The 19603-nt window shown below is 41.4% G+C and overlaps 1 protein-coding gene and 1 long non-coding RNA gene across 8 annotated transcripts in view; one reads left to right on the forward strand and one right to left on the reverse strand.

The window, feature by feature from the left end:
* The first annotated feature begins 1250 nt into the window (after positions 1-1250).
* Positions 1251-18440, forward strand: LOC309330895. 2 transcript variants are annotated; one of them, XR_014151636.1, is made up of 4 exons: positions 1251-1657; positions 13377-13489; positions 17466-18034; positions 18306-18396. It is a non-coding gene; the product is annotated as an uncharacterized lncRNA (long non-coding RNA). The 2 variants fall into 2 exon arrangements; XR_014151635.1 differs by lacking the exon at positions 17466-18034 and having other exon boundaries at positions 18306-18440.
* TUB (TUB bipartite transcription factor) overlaps positions 6639-19603 on the reverse strand; it is a 120661-nt gene continuing 107696 nt past the window's right edge. For all 6 annotated transcript variants that reach the window (XM_081841442.1, XM_081841439.1, XM_081841443.1 and 3 more), the window contains 7 exons: positions 18280-18401; positions 16840-17031; positions 15129-15241; positions 13596-13710; positions 10161-10259; positions 8675-8846; positions 6639-7516 (listed from right to left, as the gene is read on the reverse strand). In XM_081841442.1, the coding sequence (XP_081697568.1) occupies positions 7383-7516; positions 8675-8846; positions 10161-10259; positions 13596-13710; positions 15129-15241; positions 16840-17031; positions 18280-18401 (947 nt within the window). In that variant the 3' untranslated portion in view covers positions 6639-7382. The remainder of the gene's footprint in view (positions 7517-8674; positions 8847-10160; positions 10260-13595; positions 13711-15128; positions 15242-16839; positions 17032-18279; positions 18402-19603) is intronic.

Here is a 19603-nt window from a genome sequence, read left to right on the forward strand (position 1 = left end):
TGCCTAGGTATCAAAATGTAGCAAATCATGAAGTGTCTCATGAATAAGGCACATTAAATAGGCGGGCTGATGGGTTTTGCTGTTTTGGGATGCAATGAAACAGGCTGGCATAAAATCCAGGACAGTATAGGGCAGACCTGCACTACAAACTGGTACCTGTTTTCTACCAGCCATGGCTTCCATCTAAAGCATTCTGGTAACAAACATGTTAAGAGGGTTAGTTTTCAAACTTCTGCTTTTAGAAACCCTTTTCATATACCCATCTGCTGACAAACCTCTACATGTCTGCAATAAAAGCCACACTATCCTTGTGTGCTGCAGAGAGACGAGCTACTTTGTTGTCGGGTCACTGAAGCTCGTGCCAGCAGATCCCTCTGAAGAGTTTCACCAGGTGGCTACTTGAGGATGCGACCCAGGATGCCAAGTAGACCTTCACCGCCTGCGCCATCTCATAGTACATATCATTATGTGCACTAAGTTGTGTTCACTCAACTGCGTAGCAGGTCTTGTGCCACTCATGCTCTAGACATCATTTGGCCTGTTTCATTGCCATCAGTGACTCAAGTGCCTCAACTGGATGGCCAGCTCTAGCCATTGGGAAATCCCACCCCCAATAGAGCACACAGGCAAGCATCCATTGGATAAAATTAGTTTCTGGGGCAGACTACCCAAAGAAGTCATCCTCTCCTGCAGGGAGGAATTGCTGTTGCAAAGCTTAATTGAGCAGAAGTGTGATTCTTTTTAGCAAGTTATCCATAAATTTAAAAGGTGCTCTTGATAAACTGGACAGAAGATTTAAAATATAAGTACAGTGGTACCTCGGGTTACATACGCTTCAGGTTACATACGCTTCAGGTTACAGACTCTGCTAACCCAGAAATAGTGCTTCAGGTTAAGAACTTTGCTTCAGGATAAGAACAGAAATCGTGCTCCGGCAGCAGCAGGAGGCCCCATTAGCTAAAGTGGTGCTTCAGGTTAAGAACAGAGCTCCAGAACAAATTAAGTACTTAGCCCGAGGTACCACTGTATATGCTTTTGTGGTATTTTTATGCATTGTGATTCGCTGTTATTTTTATTGATTATAGATTAGTAATTCTTTATTAATTTTATTAATTTTATAATGAATGATTTTAGAGTGTTGTTTGTGTTGTACTTTTGTACTGTTTTATTGTTGTTAGCCGCCCTGAGCCCGGCTTCGGCTGGGGAGGGCGGGATATAAATAAAATTTGTTGTTGTTGTTGTTGTTGTTGTAATTGATAAATGTAAACTGTTTAATTATTATTTGCTGCTGTTTAATTTTACTGTTTACTATTAGCTCTTAATGGCTTATTCAATATTGCTTTATTTGATATAAGTTGTTTGTTTTAAGGTTACTGTGACATTTTTTTATATCAGATCAGATTGTTACTATTAATGTTTATGTTTTATTATATTTTTATATGTTTTGGAAGCCACCCAGAGTGTCTGGGGCAACCCAGTCAGCTGGGCAGAGTATAAATTAAAAAATATTATTATTATTATTAAAAATGCAGATTGCAAGCATCATCTTAAGAGACACTTAGCATATACTTCCGATTCCACAGAATGCTGCTTCCAAAGAAGAATGTGAAAAGTTAAACCAGGAGGGGTTGGAGAAGGAATTATAGCAGAAAAGGAGGTGAACTTTTATTTCTTTACCCCCACAGGAGTCCACCTACAGCCTAAGGCTTGGGTCCCCACAGGAACAGGGATGTGCATAAAAGTGAGCTATGGAATCTATTTTCCTTTGCTAACAAAGATGACTGCTTTAGTTTGTAACGCTGTGCACACCTATTTGGCCATTGAACCAAGTGTGCCTAGGATCTGTGTGCAGGGCAACCTAATTCTCGAATGGACTATCAAATATGTTGGGCCTTCTGCAGTTTTTACTCTGTCGGAATAATGCAAGTCAAAAGAACAGGCAGGGACCTGTTTCTGTGTAAACATGGTTAGGTTTGTATTATGTAAGTGCCTTCAACTAGTGCCTCTTTTTTTTTTTTTTTGGAGGTGATTGAAACCGGACACAACTCAGTAGCCTCTAAGTCAGATTTGTAGAAGAAAACCAACTACGCCAAGAGTGGCACCCCATGCTTGCCTACTCCCTAGTATATTTAGGGTGGCAGCCTCTGGATAGGCAAGCAGTTGCAGCGTAACTTTTAGTAATGCCAGCCCTTGGCACAATATAGGTGGGGCAGAAATAGAATATACTTTCTAGAGTGTTTTATAAGTCGGCTTTAGTTTATTTGCCTTTCATTTTCATTCTGCATGAGCGACAGAGCCTTGCTCACCCTAATCCTTTATTTCTCTGGCATTTACACAACAATCACCTTGATATTTCTCTGCTGCTAGAATAATGCCATTTCTAATAACAACACTGTGCGGAGAACAGGTATGTTCTTATATGGCCAGGATATTGCATTTTCTCCATATTCAGAGGATTACATTTGTGTCTTGAATGATGCTGTACACCAGCTACATGCATGAAATATGGGTTTTGTTGTGGCCTTAGGTGCTTTTGTTAGAAAAGCAGTCAGTCAGCATTATATATATATATATAGCTTTTTCTTAAGTGTGTGTGTGTGTGTGTGTGTGTATACAGGGTGGGTCCTTTAAAAGAGGCCTGTGGATACAGAATACACATGCTCCACGGGGCCTCTTTTAAAAGATTCACCCTGTATATATACATACAAAATAAATCCTGATTTTCTTTGTGAACATGGTTACCATTTAGTATGCTCTGCTCCAAAAAGTGTTGTTCTAATCCCAGGTATGTGGAGAGTGGCTGTAGTTTCTCAGTGATGAGGAAAACAACTTAGCTTTGCACTCAGGTAGAGCACTGAGGCTGGCATTTGAGACAGGTGCTAGGGCCAAATGTCAGCCTCAGTACTCCACCTGAGTGCATACCGAGTTGTTTTCCTCATCACTGAGAAACTACAGCCACTCTCCACACACCTGGGATTAGAGCAACGCTTTTTGGAGCAGAGTAAAACTTCCAGGAAGGAGAGAGCCCTGGAAGCGATTCACCCCCTTTGAGAACTTAAGTAACCGGTACCCTCCCCCCAAAAACCCCCGAATTCAGTAACATTCTGCATCTAAACCTGGATACCCTTTTAGCTATGGTGTTTAATAGCCCAAGAATGTCTGCTCCTTTCTGAAAGGAGCCCAAAGCTTCACCTTGTGGCAGAACATTCCATTTATTAATCATGCACAATCATGAACAAACAGCTTCGTGATCAATTTCACTGGCTGACCCCTAAGTTCTGGTAATGTGGGGAGGCATCCACTTTTCCCCCCATTCAATGCATAACTTTATAAACCATCTTGTCCAGCCCAGCTGCCCAAAGCTTCACCTTGTGGCAGAACATTCCATTTATTAATCATGCACAATCATGAACAATCAGCTTCGTGATCAATTTCACTGGCTGACCCCTAAGTTCTGGTAATGTGGGGAGGCATCCACTTTTCCCCCCATTCAATGCATAACTTTATAAACCATCTTGTCCAGCCCAGCTGCCCAAACACTTGACCTATTCAAGTCCTCCTAACGAACAAGGGTGCTTTAAAACACAGAGATGTAGATTCTTTCGCCAATCGAAACACCTTTTTCTCCAAAGCACTATCCTTTATGATGATTATTTCTATAAGACTATTTGGTTACTGCACTTAAGGCCTTGCTCTTGAAAGTTCCCCAGAAATGACAGACACTGTGGGTGTTCTTTGAATGTTCCCGACACAGTAGAACAAATTCTTTTCTACTGTCCATTGTACAACCAGTTACATAAAATGTGTGCTATCCCCTTTTTTTGGGTAGTTTAACATCATGGCACAATGAAAATATCAGATTCTATCTGTCTGACATCAACCTGGAAGTAACTGCAAGGGTGGCTGAGTTTTTGTGAACAGTATGTCTTCGAGTGGTGAATGGCACTATTTAGCAGGAAGAAATCCCAATGAAAATCCTCATTATTATATATTTTGCATGGCTGTTTATTCGTATATATTTTAAAATTTTATATATGGATGTTTTATGATGGCCTAGAATTGTAATGCCTAATAAAGGTTTGGCGGAGTAAGTAAGCTCTTCACAGTTGTTTTGGTTTCCAGCCACGGGGGAATTTTTTAAAAAGCCTAATTTGCTGCTGTGAATATTGCTTCCCTCGCATGTACTTTGATAAGGTGCCCCTGAATCCAAATCTCTAGTAATCTAAAACCTGAAACTCTTTGGTGCTTCATGCATGTCTTTTTCTGTAATGACTGATGGTGGGAAAAGACAGCAACAATTCTCCCTGTTTAGAATATTTTGATAACTTGAACAAACTCTCACTCAAGTCTTCCCAGCTACCCACTTTGGAAAGAATTGCTACTGGTAATCCCACTCTGAGGCCCCTTTGCCTTGCTGAAAGAATCTATGAAATAAAGGCATTAAAAAGCAACAATAATTCAAATGCACACTTGAACAAGGAAATCCACTTGCTCCCTTCTTTGTAAAAATCTACCTCCTCCGGGGGCCAAATACACAGAACATAATTATCTGAATATCTAAAATCACACAGTCCAGATGGATACAAACTCTCATCACAGCCGCGACCTTGGATCTTATTTTCTTATCATACAAATATTTAGTAAACTGGAAGAAATGTCTGGTGGGCTGATGGTCACGTTTCTGAGGCTGCAACACTCTTTCTCGGAGAACAGGTCCACAGAAATCAGCCTAAGTCTAATTCTTCTAATATCAATCTGCTCTTGCTTTAAGATTAGTGAAGGTATGCTATTTAAACAACTGATGCCAACAAGCAACATTAGAAGTTATTTTATTTCACTGGTCAATGAAGATTTTTGAAATTAGGTTGTATTTTTAAAAAATTATGTATGCCACTTTGGATTTTTTCTAAATATTAAGTGGTTTATAAATACATGTAAATAAAAAAACAAACAAAAGAAAGAAAGGCTTTTTTTCCAGCAGTTTTTCCTCTCTCATGCCACGTCCTCTCTTTAAAAAAAAAGGCTAGCTTGACAACTATGTTGCAATCTTTGGCGCCAGGTAAATGTGTTATTCTTCACCTAGGCATTCTAACATTGCAAATTTTTAACTGTTTTATTATTGTATATGTATCATGAAACAATTGCTCCTGAAATCCTAAATATGGTGAAGACTGGCATATAAATGTTTAAAATCAAAAAAATAATGTTGAATAAGGCTCTTTTGGATTCTGCCATAAAGCTCTTCTATCAGATTTTATGTAGAGTTCATTGGCAGAGTTTTGTGGTGGGTTTTTAGCTAATCCATAATCTGAGATCCCGTAAATCTCTTTCCTTGCATATTGCATGGCCACATGAAAGTATTTCACCACTCTCATAATCATCTATCATCCCACACAAAATGGAAATTCACTGGGTTGGGTGAATCCTTATGCTGTGTGAACTGTCATTATATTAGGGTTTCTCCACACCTTGGGGCATGGTCCCTGCTTCGTTGTCATCCAATAATAGAATGCTAATGTGTATTGACTTAGGAGGGGAGATTTTGAAGTATTTCTTGCCCACTACACAATGACATACATCCAAAGTGAATCCCGGTAACCCTTGTATGGTACTGGTGGTGAAGCTGTTTATTCCCAGCCTTCTCTTGATATGGCCAAGAAAGAGTGTCTTCCTACAACTCGCATGGCACCTTGGTTTCTCCCAAGCTGTATGCTTTGCCTTACTGCATTCTCCCTCTGAATCTGGACCAAAGTGGCGAACCATCCTTTCAGCTCAATTTGTAGTACCTTTTTCTGAACTTAAAATACAAGAAATTAGGATATTCAACAGCCTGTACTCTTCTGAAACATTTTGATCTAGTAATTAAAAGGCAGCATAGTATATATTTAAAACTGGGACACTTTAAAAAATAAATTTGCATGTCTGCCACAAATTTTCATGTCCACTTTTGCGTGTAACCTAAAATACACTTGCACAGCAAACTGGCTCAGTCTCGGTAGGTGGTATTTTCACATCAATGTGCAACTTAATAGTCCTTTCTATGAAAACAGATACGTGGACAGTATCAGTCACTGTAGGTTTAGCATATGGTAATTCTAGATTTTGTCCTCAAAAGGGCAGGACATATTTTGTAATCGTAACATTTTGCAATAGCTGCATTATCTTCTAAACAGCTGCCACAGAGGCAGTTGTCTGAAGAGGTCTTCGTCCAAGGAACTGAGTGCCATATGGAACATATGGAGCTGACCTGAATCTAGCCAGCTCAATATTGACAATGTTGATGAGCAGCAGCTCTTCAAGTCTTCCAGCCCAGCTCTTCAGAATCTTAAGATCAGAAAAGTGGAACCTGCAGACCTCTGAGTGTTGCTGGACTACAAACCCCCTCATCCCCAAGCATTGGCCATGCTTGGGAGGTGAAATCAAGCAAAACCTGGAGGGTCACAGATCCCACAACTCTGTGTTTACTGAATGTGCCACAGATTGAACCCAAGGCATCATACATGCAAAGTGAATGCGTGCTCTTGATGACAGCAGGAAGTTCCCCAGATATGACTTGCTCTTATGAGATAACATAATTTCTAGCATCCATATGGCAATTTTGCAAGAGTGCAGTTTCTCTCCTTTAAAAATAACAATGATTTTGTATTTGAAAGTAAGGTTCAAATTAAAACATGTCTATAAAATGACAACTTCGCTTACAAGTGACTTGTGCAACATTAATTTGTGCTTCCTGTTTCTCTCTCGCCCATCTCCCATCATGACTAAAAATTCATCAGGCCCCTCCCATGTAAGCAATATAACAAATTAAGTTTGGTCTTGGCCTTGAGACCAAATGCTACCTTCATCTCTGGGTGTATGTGTGTGTTTTTAAAGTGCATCTTTCCCGTGGTCTTGTTTCTAAAGTGGGTGATGTGAAGCTCTCAAGGAATTTAACGCGATCTTGAGGTATGCTTACAGCCTCTGAATACTTCTTAAATCTAAAACCAGATTTGTGTTGCGGTAGCTGTCATGGATTTAGGAAAGAAGAAGAAAAAGCACCACTCTCAGTGGTGTTTTCACTTTAAGCCATGATACCGTACCTCATGGCACATCTTCATCACATAACTGAGGACATAAGATAGGATTTCTATTTACAGATCTCTGGTGCCCCTTCCAGAAAAAAATAGAGACTAGATGGAAAAAAAATATTTCCTGAAAGTCCTGAATTTTAAAATATTTTCTCTCCAGCAAAAGGGTTGGTCCTTCAAAAAAGCAAATGTTACCTGCCCCGTTAAAACATGAAACCAGTGATGACACCAGAGAAAACCTGGAACATCTCTTTATTCCTCCTTCTTCTGGTGGCATGTGGTCCTGGCGGTAGTGAGGCTCAGATGTAAGCTAGTTCACTCACAAGCCAGCTTGCTGTCAAAACTGGACAGGGCAATAGCAAAGGCTTGAAGTGCACACATTGGGTAGTTGTAGTCCATAGTGAAAATATCTTCTGCCACACGGCCAAACTGCATCACAATATAGTCAGCTGAAAGAGGGTGGGGGTGGGGAGTAAAGAAACACAGTACAAGGACATCAATATAAGGTTCTGTGTAGTGTGTGTGTGTGTGTGTGTGTGTGTGTGTGTGTGTGTGTCACACTAACTTGCAGTCCAAAATATAAAGCAGGGGAAGATGAAAAATCATTTTCACCACCCAGATTCAATGAATTCAGCCTGGGAGACAGTTTCCTTTAGAGAGTTGAAAGGGGCATGATTGAGATGCTGGCCAGCTGTGAATTGCCTGGCGCTTCCTCTCACACCAAGGATGTCCTCATAAAGGGCAGAGCCAGGAAACAGAAAAAGGATACAGAGATGCAGATGAGATGAATAGAGAAGCGGAAGGCAGCTGCAGTAATCAGGAAGAGAGGGGGCAAAGCATCCTTCTCCCCTGCCCCCACCTCAGCTCCCCAGCCTGCTACCCTGACTGAACTCACTCTATAGTAGCCTTTCCCAACACCCTTTGCTGGGGCACTATCTGCCTTCACTGTTAATCCTTGCCAGCCAGGCAAATGTTAAGGAGTGTAAGTCTCCTCTCCCCATAGACTGTGGGGCACATCACAGTGTAGCAAAGGCCTTGATCCCCGTGGTGCGCATGCTCATTCCACTACCTCTGTTTCAGGTTTCATCACTTTTGGTGGCCATATTAAAAAAAAAGCAACCTGCAAAACCTATTTAACTAGCGGCAACAGTGACAATAGCAAATGAATGTGTACACTACCAAAAGCTATACCCCCCCCAACATAAAACCTTCCAACTTTCTCAAAAACTAGTACATGCTCGGACTAAGTTCCATGGTGAAGTCAAATTGCTCGGTGTTGGTTAATTCTGTGAACTAGTTATCAATAGATCAGCCATCCCCAGTCTGGTAGCCTTGAGATGTTTAGGACTATACCTCCTGTCAACCCCTGCCAGCGTGGCCAATGGTGAAGGATGGTATGAGCTGTACCCTAAGACATCTAGAAAGCACCAGGCTGCCCTACTTCCTCATCTTCTGTGTCAAGCCTTTATATCCACAGAACGGTTAGGGGACTGGACACTGAGCAAAGTGTATAAAAAACAGAATCTCTCTCCCTCTCCCTCTGTTTATCAGATTTCAGACAAATAAACAGCATTTCCAGGCAGTTTTGCTATAGCAGCTGTACTTACGATCATTATCGTGAATAATTTGAAAATTTTTCACTGAGGCCTGTGTCACGCGACCATGGAAATTTAAAACGTAAGACTGGGTGTCATCGTTCCAGACTGGAGTTTTGTTGTGCAGCTCAATGACACTTTCTGTGTTTTTATTCTGCCACCTTGCAAGGAGAGTTTCATGCTCCTATGAGAGCCAAGGAAAAGACATCATTTTTAGCAAAAGCCCACTTTTTACTTTTGCTTTATGCAACATCAGAATGTGCCCACCCCCATGCCATCACTCTCTCAAAAAACAGTCTTTACATGCAGCCCCCATATCTTTCTGCCCACACTTCAAGGTCAGGTGCCAAAACTATTCTCCAAGTCTCTCCTTTATTGGTGATGAGATTGAAGATCATGACAGAGAGACAAGTGGCTTTTTTATTTAAAGATTTCATATATTAAATATGAATCAGGGAAACTCCTGAGATACATGATTTAAGCTAACATGACAGCTTCTCTGTATGCAGAGCTGTAGCCACTAGTATCTTGTGCAGACTGTATTTGCTAAAAAAGAAAAGCCACCTATCATTCAGAGGCTCCTTGTTAATGACCCATTCTCACAACTTCAGCAAGCAAGGAAGGAATTTGTTTTGTTTTGACTATGGCAGACCAACACGGCTACCTATCTGTTTCAGCAAGCATGACAGCTTTTATGTATGCAGCTGTGAGAAGCCACCAGTACCGTGTGCAGAAGAATGGCAACCCTGACAGTGAGCACAGAGCTCTGTGCACTGAATTTTACCATACCACAGTGAAAGCAGCTTTTTGCAATGCTCACGGGGTTAAAAGTCCATGACAACGCTTAAGTTCCTTGAATTCCTTGCACCGAGTGTTGTTGTCAACTAGCTTCCACCCAACTGTAGACTCACTGAAATTAATGGACCTAGATTAGTCATGCTTCTTAATTTCAGTGAGTCTACTATGAGTAGAAGTTAGTTGAATGTAGTTGTCTCTGGAGATGAGCTAAACATGTCTGCTTCTACACATGGAACTTAGAAGAAGAAATTGGCATAGGCAGCTGCAGCCATGAGAATATTATTGACCAGCACCTTGGGTAAATCTCACCTGCAGTAATCTGTGAAACTCAGATTAGGAACCTAGCACACTGTACTAAGACAGAACTTTGAGCTCAAGTATTCTCTCTGTTCAGTGTTCTCTCCTAATCTGGAAATGCCAGTGATTGAATGTGGAACCTTTGGCATGAAAAGCATCTGTTCTATCACTGCTTTATGGCAGCTAGGTTTTTTGTATCTCCAGTATCCCTCCTCCACAGCCTGTGACATTTACTTTTATTTCAGATATTTAAATGTATCATCAACAACAACAACTTGTCTTAGTATACACCCTCTCACACACACTTGAGACTCATTATGAAGAGGCTGGCAAACCCTTAGCTTAAACAAATGTGCCCACAGTCATTGCAGGTGAGCTAGTTTTACTGAGAAGAGTGACTTACATTGCGTGGCCTGATGGAAACTCTCTCATGGTCCATACTCATCCCTGGTATGATGACACTCATCTTACGAGGACCTTTAAACCCCAAAACATTTGTTTCCTGTTTTGAAATGAATAGGAGAAGCGTTTTGAATACCACACATCTTTCCATTGGAAGTCAGTCTTTCCAAGCAAATATCACTGATGATAAAACAGTAATTAGCCTACAAAGGTGTTGCTACAAAGCCACCCCACTGTTGTCCAACAGAGTCCCAAAATATTCAATTTTACCTTGTAAGTTCATGGGGAAAGGGAAAATGTAGGCTCTTCATAAAACATACTTTAAAGTTTAAAAATGTGCAGACACTTCAGCACCGGCTACAGCTCTGCACTACCCAACAACAAGTAGCATTAACAAGAACGCAACAAGTGGCTTTTGACAGTGTATATTTTCAGGACCCACCTTATTTTTATGATTGCAAGTTGTTCTAAACTGTTTTTAATATTGTGTTTTAATGTTGCGACCCACCCAGGGAGCTTAGGGTGAAGAGCAGGTAATAAATAAATAAATACTTTTATATAATACTTCCGTGTGTTGAAAGTGCTTGGCCTACATATCTTAGTAACCCTTACAAAGGCCCTTGCAGTAAATCACCTTAAGCTACAGTGATCTCAGAGTGGTGAGACAGTGAGAATGAATGTGGTGGGTGAAGAGAGTGTGACATAGCTCCCATGCTTCTGGCCAGAGTGAAAGACTTCCTGGTGCCTTCTGATTGTTCCTTCGCAGCTCCCAACTACTTTTGTTTCTTGGGCCTGGACATGAAGGAGGACCAAAGGGATGAACTTGCACCCAGTGAGACAGAGAAGGCTGCAGCAGGAGTAGGAAGAGGAATTCTTCCTTTGGCCACTATGTACAGCTTGGGTTTCCTTCTTTTCTACCATCATGTCGCAGGCAAAATCAGTAGATGATCTCAGAGGCTATATGTAGCCACTTGTCCTACTACCAACCAAGCTCATGGCACATGTAAGATTTAAACAGGAACTGCATAGTCGGACTAAGTCCATAGGCATCAGCTTCTCCTAATGTGACCACATGCCCCTCCTAATTCACCGTGGAAGGGAGGCAATGGAGAGGTCTCTCCTCTTGCATAATTTTGTCACTTCTCATTCATCTGCTGGCAACTGGTGCTCTACTGGCACCCAGCACACACAAGCAGGTGAATGCTAACCCATTATCACAGTTGAGTAATGTTAAGTGCACAACTGCAAAAACTGCGTACTCAGTTGCACACACTTATTTCAACGGTAGTAGTACAAAAACGGTTGGAGCACTGCAGCCCAACTTGATAACTGAGGTCCATGTCACAGTTTTATGCAAACTAAATTGCATGTAAGTGGTCAAGATGTCAGCAACCGACCATTTCTCACTAATTCTTATATTTCTAAGGACTTGGCTGGAATCTCTCTCTTCTGCTGCAGTTCTAACTGTGACCATTAGGTGCAGCTGTAGATTTATTAATCAGCAGCAGTGCCATTTCTGTAGGACTGCCTTGTTTTAAAAGCTATTCAGGATCCTGGGTTTTCTCTAAAGTCACGAGTGTTTGAAAATGCTATTGGAAATGTACACACCTAGGACTTAAGTGAATATGCATTTTGGGGCCACTTCTGATCCGATTCAGCAATTTGCATAGAATGTGGCGTTTTGGGGACATCTCCTATGCACACAGGAATGGGAATTTTTTTTGTCGGAATTGATTATCCACTCATGCAACTTTTTTGCGCATAATCCTGTGAGGTGGACTGCAAAACCATGCACACATTCTTCCACAGATATGTAGCCAAGAATGCTCCCAAATGTGGGCTATAATATACAAAATGACCATGCAGTGTATGATCTTAAAAGACATCTGAAGTACTTTACTCAAATACCTCTTGAATCCCAGCATGGTGGGAAAGCAATGTGTAAATACAATATATTAAACAAACAAACTTTTGTGATGAGTGGTTCCTGATTTTCTCAGTCTTTCTTGCTTCCAGCACGTTGCTGATCTTAATACAAAGAAGCTTGCACAAGGTACAGCAACCCCCCCCCCCATTTAAGCACTTTCAATATATGTGCAACCGTGCACAAGCACATCGCACAGAACCTGGAAGTGACCCAAAAATGTCACAAAAAGGAGCAGAACAAAGTGTTTGCAGGCTTTTTCTATGGTGTTTCATACATACATGATTTCACTTAAATGTGCAGTGCCTTGGACCATGTAAATGGGGGGGGGGGTTGCCTGCATAGGGCTTAATCTGATGCAAGCCTTTGCCTTTGCCTTGAGAGTCCATTTTAAATATCAGGTCTGAACCTAATAACTTATGAAAGAACTTTGATCATTTGCAGAGAGAGTCTTTCTTTCACCCAGGTCCTATTCATTTAGAATTAAGGGTGACGGTTTCCAATGCACTGGAAATGATTTGAAGGCAGGCCAAGCACCTCTCATTTTATAAATTGAATGCTGACTAGGGTTTCTCTTCAGTCCTGTAATATCTGGCAATTGGTTATGAATCTACTGCCAACCTTTGGCTTTGCTTGTGCAACTCAAAGCAGGCTGGATGACTCAGACCCACAGCGGAACCAGCAGTTTGCTTGACCCAGGCACAGCAAAGGAGCATGTGATCATCGTGAGCTAAGAGCATTTTGCATCTTGTATATCAGATGCTCATTTCAGCAAGTCACATTTGCTCCAGGGAAGTCTAGGACTTGAGCAGAAAATGGGTCATTTGAGGGTAAAGAAATCCCGAGTACATTTGTGCTGGGTTGGATGACTCATGCAAACAACATTCACCATCATTAGCAAATGGATGCAGATATTCTCAGTCTTATGGCCAGAATGAATCAACGGATACAGCCACCCATCCCATTTACTCTGGTTTTACACCACCTCTGATTCTACACTGTGATAAGAGGCCCAGGTGTCCAATAATAAACCTAGAGAAATGAACCCCACTCTTGCACAATATATGTACCTAGACTTAATTTAAGAGCATCAAGGCCAGTGTCCATTTCTCACTGAAAAATCAGCTCCTAAAGGTAGTAATAGTTTCCTAGAGGCACTTGGTCACTGCCCCTCCCTTGGCTATGATGCCACTGTTCCTCATTTGAACTGGACGGGGGAGCATCTGACCCCCCTCAGTTAAAAGAACTACACAAGATGGCAGAGGAATCATTGGACATCCTCTTATTTTTCAGCAAGTGTGATAGTGGTGAGGAGGATGCGCTGGGAAGGCAGTCTGAGCGCAGCACCAACCACGCAAAAGGCATCACTGCTCTCTGGCTTCCCCCAATGGGTGTCCCTGATTTAGGTATGGGTGTGGGTCACAAATGCGTTGAATGGTTGATACAGCTTTGCATGCTATTAATTACCTGTCTGAAAAACGTTTGCTTACTTTGCTTATGAATGGTACTTACGTAGCAAATAGCAGCTAGCTCCTGGCGCAGATTACTTGCCTCCAAGCTCAATGTTGTTTTCATTGGGTTTACTCCATTATCATACACTGTAAACTTAGTCCCCATAAGATTTGATCTATTACAGAGGAAAAACAATGGATTACCTTCATTGCCTGCTACTGATTATCTTCATTTGAGCCTTAAGCACTCAGAATGTCTATGTCTCTCTCTCTCTCTCTCTCTCTCTCTCATTCTCTCTCTCTCTCTCTCTCTCTCTCTCTCTCTCTCTCTCTCTCCCTCCCTCCCTCCCTCCCTCCCTCCCTCTCCCTCTCCCTCTCCAGTGTATCTGGGATATCATAATCCCAGAGAGTGCAGAGGTTCTGGAGGCTGCACACAATAAGAGGCAAGCCAGATTGAGCTACTGTTACTATAAGACTCAGAAATGAATTTCACAAAATCTCAGGGAAATGTATCAAGGCTAGAGATATGATCCCATGTGAACCAATTATGAAGCTTTCATAAAAGCGTACTTCTATCCTGAAGCAAATCATGCAGCATTAATGCCCACCACTATCATGAATACCTGTATCTCCCCTCTCCTTCAAAGAGCTCTGGGTAGTGTACATGGCTTTCCCCAGATTATCACTATTATCTGGTGAGGTATATTGGGCTGCGAGATATGTGTCTACTACTAGCAAGCTTCATAGCTGAAAGGGGGTTTGAACTCAGGTCTTCCTGGATCAAGTCAACCATTTCATCCACTATGCCCAGGAGTGGCTCGCCCAGTGAGAAGAGGTAGGAGGTGAGGAGGCCAGCTGAGCACACTGGTGGGAGTGATGGACTGGGTCGCAGCAAGGGAGGGATGTGCAGCGACACTGTTCCTGGGAGGGTATGACTTTGGTTCTTCTCCATCTCCTGACGCTGCTACAGTGGCACTCCTATCTCTCATTAGCACCCTTCTTCCCAATGCTCTTGGGAGGCTAGAATGCCAGTTTCCTTACCACCCTTTAATCACTCCAGCTTGTGTAAATAAAAATAGTAGTTAAAATAAATTAAGGGGGTAATTAAACCAAGTTATGCTGCAAGCATTCTGAAGTTACTGCAGTGTGTGAATGGACAGCAAATAAATAAATAAATAAATAAATAAATAAATAAATAAATAAATAAATAAATAAATAACAGGAAGTCTTTTGGCTCCATTATGCAAAATGAGGAGCAGTGATCGCTTGATTCTTTTGTGAATTGCTGTGAATTGCGACTTTCCATCAAGAGCTAAAGAATGCATGGTAGGTAGGAATGTAAACAGGGACTGATATCCAAGGTTTGCTTTCAGTGTTACCACTAGTATTCTGAATCCCAAAATGTTTATCTGATTATCTTAGAATATACCCTAAATCAATGATGGTGAGCCTGAGGCCCTTCAGATGTGCCTGGACTCCAACTCCTGTCATCTTTTATCACTGGCTATGCTGATGGAGCTGATGGAGTTGGAGTCTAAGAACATCTGGAAGACCAGAGGTTCCCTGTCCCTGCCTCAAAAATCTAAACCTTTACCTTAGCTTTCCAATGAAACTCTCTCCTCCTCGTGACAGGTCTGTAGGGTCAATGGAGATGAGGTAATTTGAGGTTTTGCTCTTCTTTCGCTTTCTTCCAGCTAACAAAAATACCTGAGGAATTTGAAAGTGGAACAAAACGTCACACTCCAGGCAGAATCTGATAGAACCACTAGAAAAAGAAAACGGACTCTAATTTTATTGGGGTTTAGTATCATCAGCAAAAATGTAGAAGGCCAAAGGGAAAGTTAGCAAAAAAAAGGGGTGGAGTTAAAAAAAATCAGCAGAGGAAACTACTTCCTTCGATCCATTATTTATGGTTTAAATAATTAAACCTAGTACACTTTGTTAAATGTTTAATTTGAGCTTGAACAGTTTCCTTCAAGTAAAAGGAAAACAGATGCCAGTTTAGGTCAGAAGGGTAGAAAGTCCAACTACTAATCACTTCCTTTTCCCAAGTTTCCCAATACAGTGGTACCTCGGGTTACGAACTTAATTCATTCCAGAGGTCTATTCTTAACCTGAGTCGCACTTTCGCTAATAGGGCCTCCCACTGCCGGCGCCACACAATTTCCATTCTCATCCTGGGGAAAAGTTTGCAACCCGAGGTAACTACTTCCGGGTTAGCAGAGAGTTTGTAGCACGAAGTGAGTGTAACCCGAAGCATTGGTAACCCAAGGTAGCACGTGTTGCTAACACATTCAGAAAGAAAAGAGAATGCAAGCTACTATGACATGTTTCTGAAAATCATTTCAGCATACTCCCAGCTCCATGGAGCTATTGTAGCATGTGGCACTGGCTTTCCACATGGACCGGCAGGATGGCATGTTAAATATCCCAAACCAGGGTTGCACTTCCCTGAGGTCTAATGAGCTGACCTACTGCTGCATCTTATGGACCCTTCTCTGGGAGCAAGTCCTGTTGATTTCCGTGTGATTTACTGCTGAATAAATATATATAGGATTACACTTCATGTAGGAAGCTGATTCCAGACATCAAGTCAGCTGCATGGACTCTTGGAACTGATATTCAATGGCCACCACATGGCAATTAGAAATGTGTGAAACTGCCCTAAAATGTTTACCATCCATATCTGATGCAAGAAGATACATGTTTTAAGAGGCCACTCCCCATTCCACTCCTTGGTACTTTTGATTATTTGCATATGGCTCAAGATTAGATTGCCTCACTAGGAATCTCCTAATGAGACACAGCTTCTAAACATCTCTGTTTGTATACAGTTAATAAAGCAATAAATTTCCATGTTTAAGAGTGTGTCTTATGACACTTAGGACTGGGGAAATACTTGAATGAAACATTTTAATGGGATGAACAAAACCTGTACAAGCTCAGAAATTAAATGTTAACATTCAAGTAGTTACTCAATAATCACGTATGATATTCCTAATTATGAATAATGCAGAGAACATAGAGGAGTTTGGTCTCTTAACAGGGCAATCCTGTACAGGTCTACTCAGAAGTAAACCCCACTGAGTTAAATAGGACTTACTCCCAGGAAAGATTAAAGCATATTGTTATGTTATTTTTTCTCTCTGCTTGCAGGTTATAATGTACTCTCAACTTTAAGCATTCATATGTTGGGGATGGATGGTCGAAACTCTGGGTATAGGGATTTTCCCACTTGTACAAGCTTGTTTCTGCATGTTTTCTTTTGCTGTTTTATATACAACCAGCAAGATCTGCTTTATGACCTTTTTCCCATCTTCCCTTTCCAGGTGGAGGTAGTAAGTAGGGTACATTCCACGGTCCATTCCCTTCTTGTCCCTTGTGATTCGGCATTTGACAGTAACCCCCTGAGGAGCAGGTCTCACAGCAAACACCTCCAGGTCGTCTACCTCTATGACGGGGTTGTTTGTCGAAGGGCTAGGCCCGGAGGCTGACTCCTAGGAGAGGAAGAAAAGCGACCATGTGCTTAAAAGACAGACACAAATTTGCTCACAAATTTATTGACAGCTGCACAAATTATTATAGCTAGGAAGTGGAAGGGTCAAGCAGAATGTAAAATGGAAGAATGGTATAAATAGGTATGGGATGTAGCTATGAATGATAAATTAACATGTGCCATTAAGGTAAGATGGGAAATATGCAGGAGAAATGATTTTGAGGAGATATGGAAGGTGTTTGTAGAATTTGTACTGTTAAAATGGAAAGCTATTGCAAGAGGTGTTGAAATTTTGGGAGGTTGGATAGTTACAATGCAATGGTCTCAGTGGTGGGGAGCACATTTTTATTTTTATTTATTTATGATTATTACTTTGTCATTTTTTTAATTAAAAAAACAGCAGGATCCAATCATTCTAAAGGCAAGCAAGAGCAGAAGTATGGCCCTGCAGGGTCTGAATTGGAAAAGGGGGTGCGCCTGAACTGGGCAAAAGCGAGAATGCGGGGCAATATGCCCTCACTAAACCACAGAACCATAGAATTGCAGAGTTGGAAGGGACCACAAACATCATGTGTATCAAAGACCATGTGCTGAATTGACAACATTGGAAAAACTGGGGTTTCCAAATGGTCGATGAAACCCAGGCGCCAGTGTACACTGCAATCCTGACGCTATCAAGCTCTGATGGAATGTTAATATTCAATGTACTCAGCAGGACTTCTTCCTGACTACATGTAGTTAGGATTGCACTGCCACTCAGAAGTTTGATGAGGGCAGCCAGCCAGGCAGAATAGCTCTGACGCAGTTTCTCATTGGCCCTGTGCCTTCAGCCATAATTAGGAAAGTCACTCTACACTGCTACTAAGGGAGGGGAGAAAGTGGGAAATGTGCAACATTGGTCAGCAATAGCCAACCGTTTGATCTGTTTGCCACACAACAGCTTGTGATCAGGAGCAGTCCATATGGGACAGGTGACTTTACAGCATATCCTCCGAGTCTCACAAGTAATGTTTGCCCACCACAATGTTGCATAATATTTGTTATGTTGTTTGTGCTCATCACACTTGTCATAGGACAAACGCTAAGTTTGCTTCCATAAAAGGGCTGGGCAATAGAGCCAACAGCCCAGTGGAAGTATGGGATCTTTTCACTATAGTCTGAAGAATACTACTGTTTCTAGCAATTGCACTAGATGACTCTTGACAAATGTTTGAACCATGACCTGGCCTCATCACACCAGAGTTCTCACCTTATTTGATTTCTTGCTTGTTGCAGAACCTGGCCGTGTATTACTATTCAACTGTGATGAACTTGAGCTGTCTTCATCCTCCTCGTCCTCCTCTTCATCAAAATTCATGCTACTTGAAATGCCTAAAGGACATCCATCACATTTACAGATTTAAAAAAGGCTTTTATAATACTCAGTTTGAATATACATCTCAATTGCTATGATAATTCCCTGATTTTCAGAGACGGCATACTTCTGGTGACTGGATTCTGGGTTTTTACAACAGAAGATGGAAACTTTCTTTTTATTGTTACTATTTATCATTTTTATTTGTTGTATAGCAATCTGAAACACATGTAATGCAACAAATAAACATTAATACAGAAGAACAAGAGAATCTGTTCGTTTGTTTTCCATTAAAGTCTTTTGCAGCAGGAAACTATCTTCTTTCCCTTTTACGGCATCTTTCTGCACATTAACAAATAGACAGAAGGCCGATTTAAGCAGAATATTTAGCCAAACCATGGGTCAGGGCAGGACAATTCTTATGCCCATACTCCATAGCATCACCATCCTATATTTCATATGTAAATGGAGATGCAAGTACATGACAAAAAAATGATAAGGGTCACACCCATGGAAGATGTTAGAGCAGTCTTCCCCAACCTGGTGCCCTCCAGATGTTTTGGAATACATCTCCCAGCACGACTGTGTTGGGTGGAGCTGATGGGCGTCTTATTTATTTATTAACATTTATTTACTGCTTGATTGTACAAAACCTCCAAGTGGCACCACCAATGCCAGTTCGGCAGGTCAAAGTGGTCAAGAAGGCAGATTTGAGGAAATATGTAGTCCAAAACGGGGGGGGGGCACCAGGTTGGGGGAAATTATCTTAAAGACTTGTGTTTTACCCTCTCAGAACAGAAGATGTGCCAAGTATACAAGGTCTTTAAACTGCAGAATGGTTACAATGTGGCTTCTGCCTATCAATTCATTGCTGTTAATGCTGCTTAAGGACTACCGTAGGCTGCTAATTTTCATATTGTTACAGTGACATAACCGGTACTGACAGTGTCCCAGAAACAGAATGCTTGCTATAATGTAAGAAACAGTTGTACTGTCCTTTTGACTCTGTTCACCGACAAGGAAAATTGAAATCTAAATGGCAGAATATTTCCCAGTAACTAAAGCTGCTGGTGGCATATTCAGATTAGAGTATCAAACAAAACAGTTGACATTCTTTGCAGGCCTTGTATTTCCTGTACATTTTTATATTTTCAGGAAGTGCAAGTTTGGGGGGGGGACATTTTCTGGATGCCCCACAGGGAACAAACAAGCATTTGTT

This window comes from Podarcis erhardii (assembly GCF_964252035.2).
Source record: "Podarcis erhardii genome assembly, chromosome: 1".
Classification (NCBI taxonomy): Eukaryota; Metazoa; Chordata; class Lepidosauria; order Squamata; family Lacertidae; genus Podarcis; species Podarcis erhardii.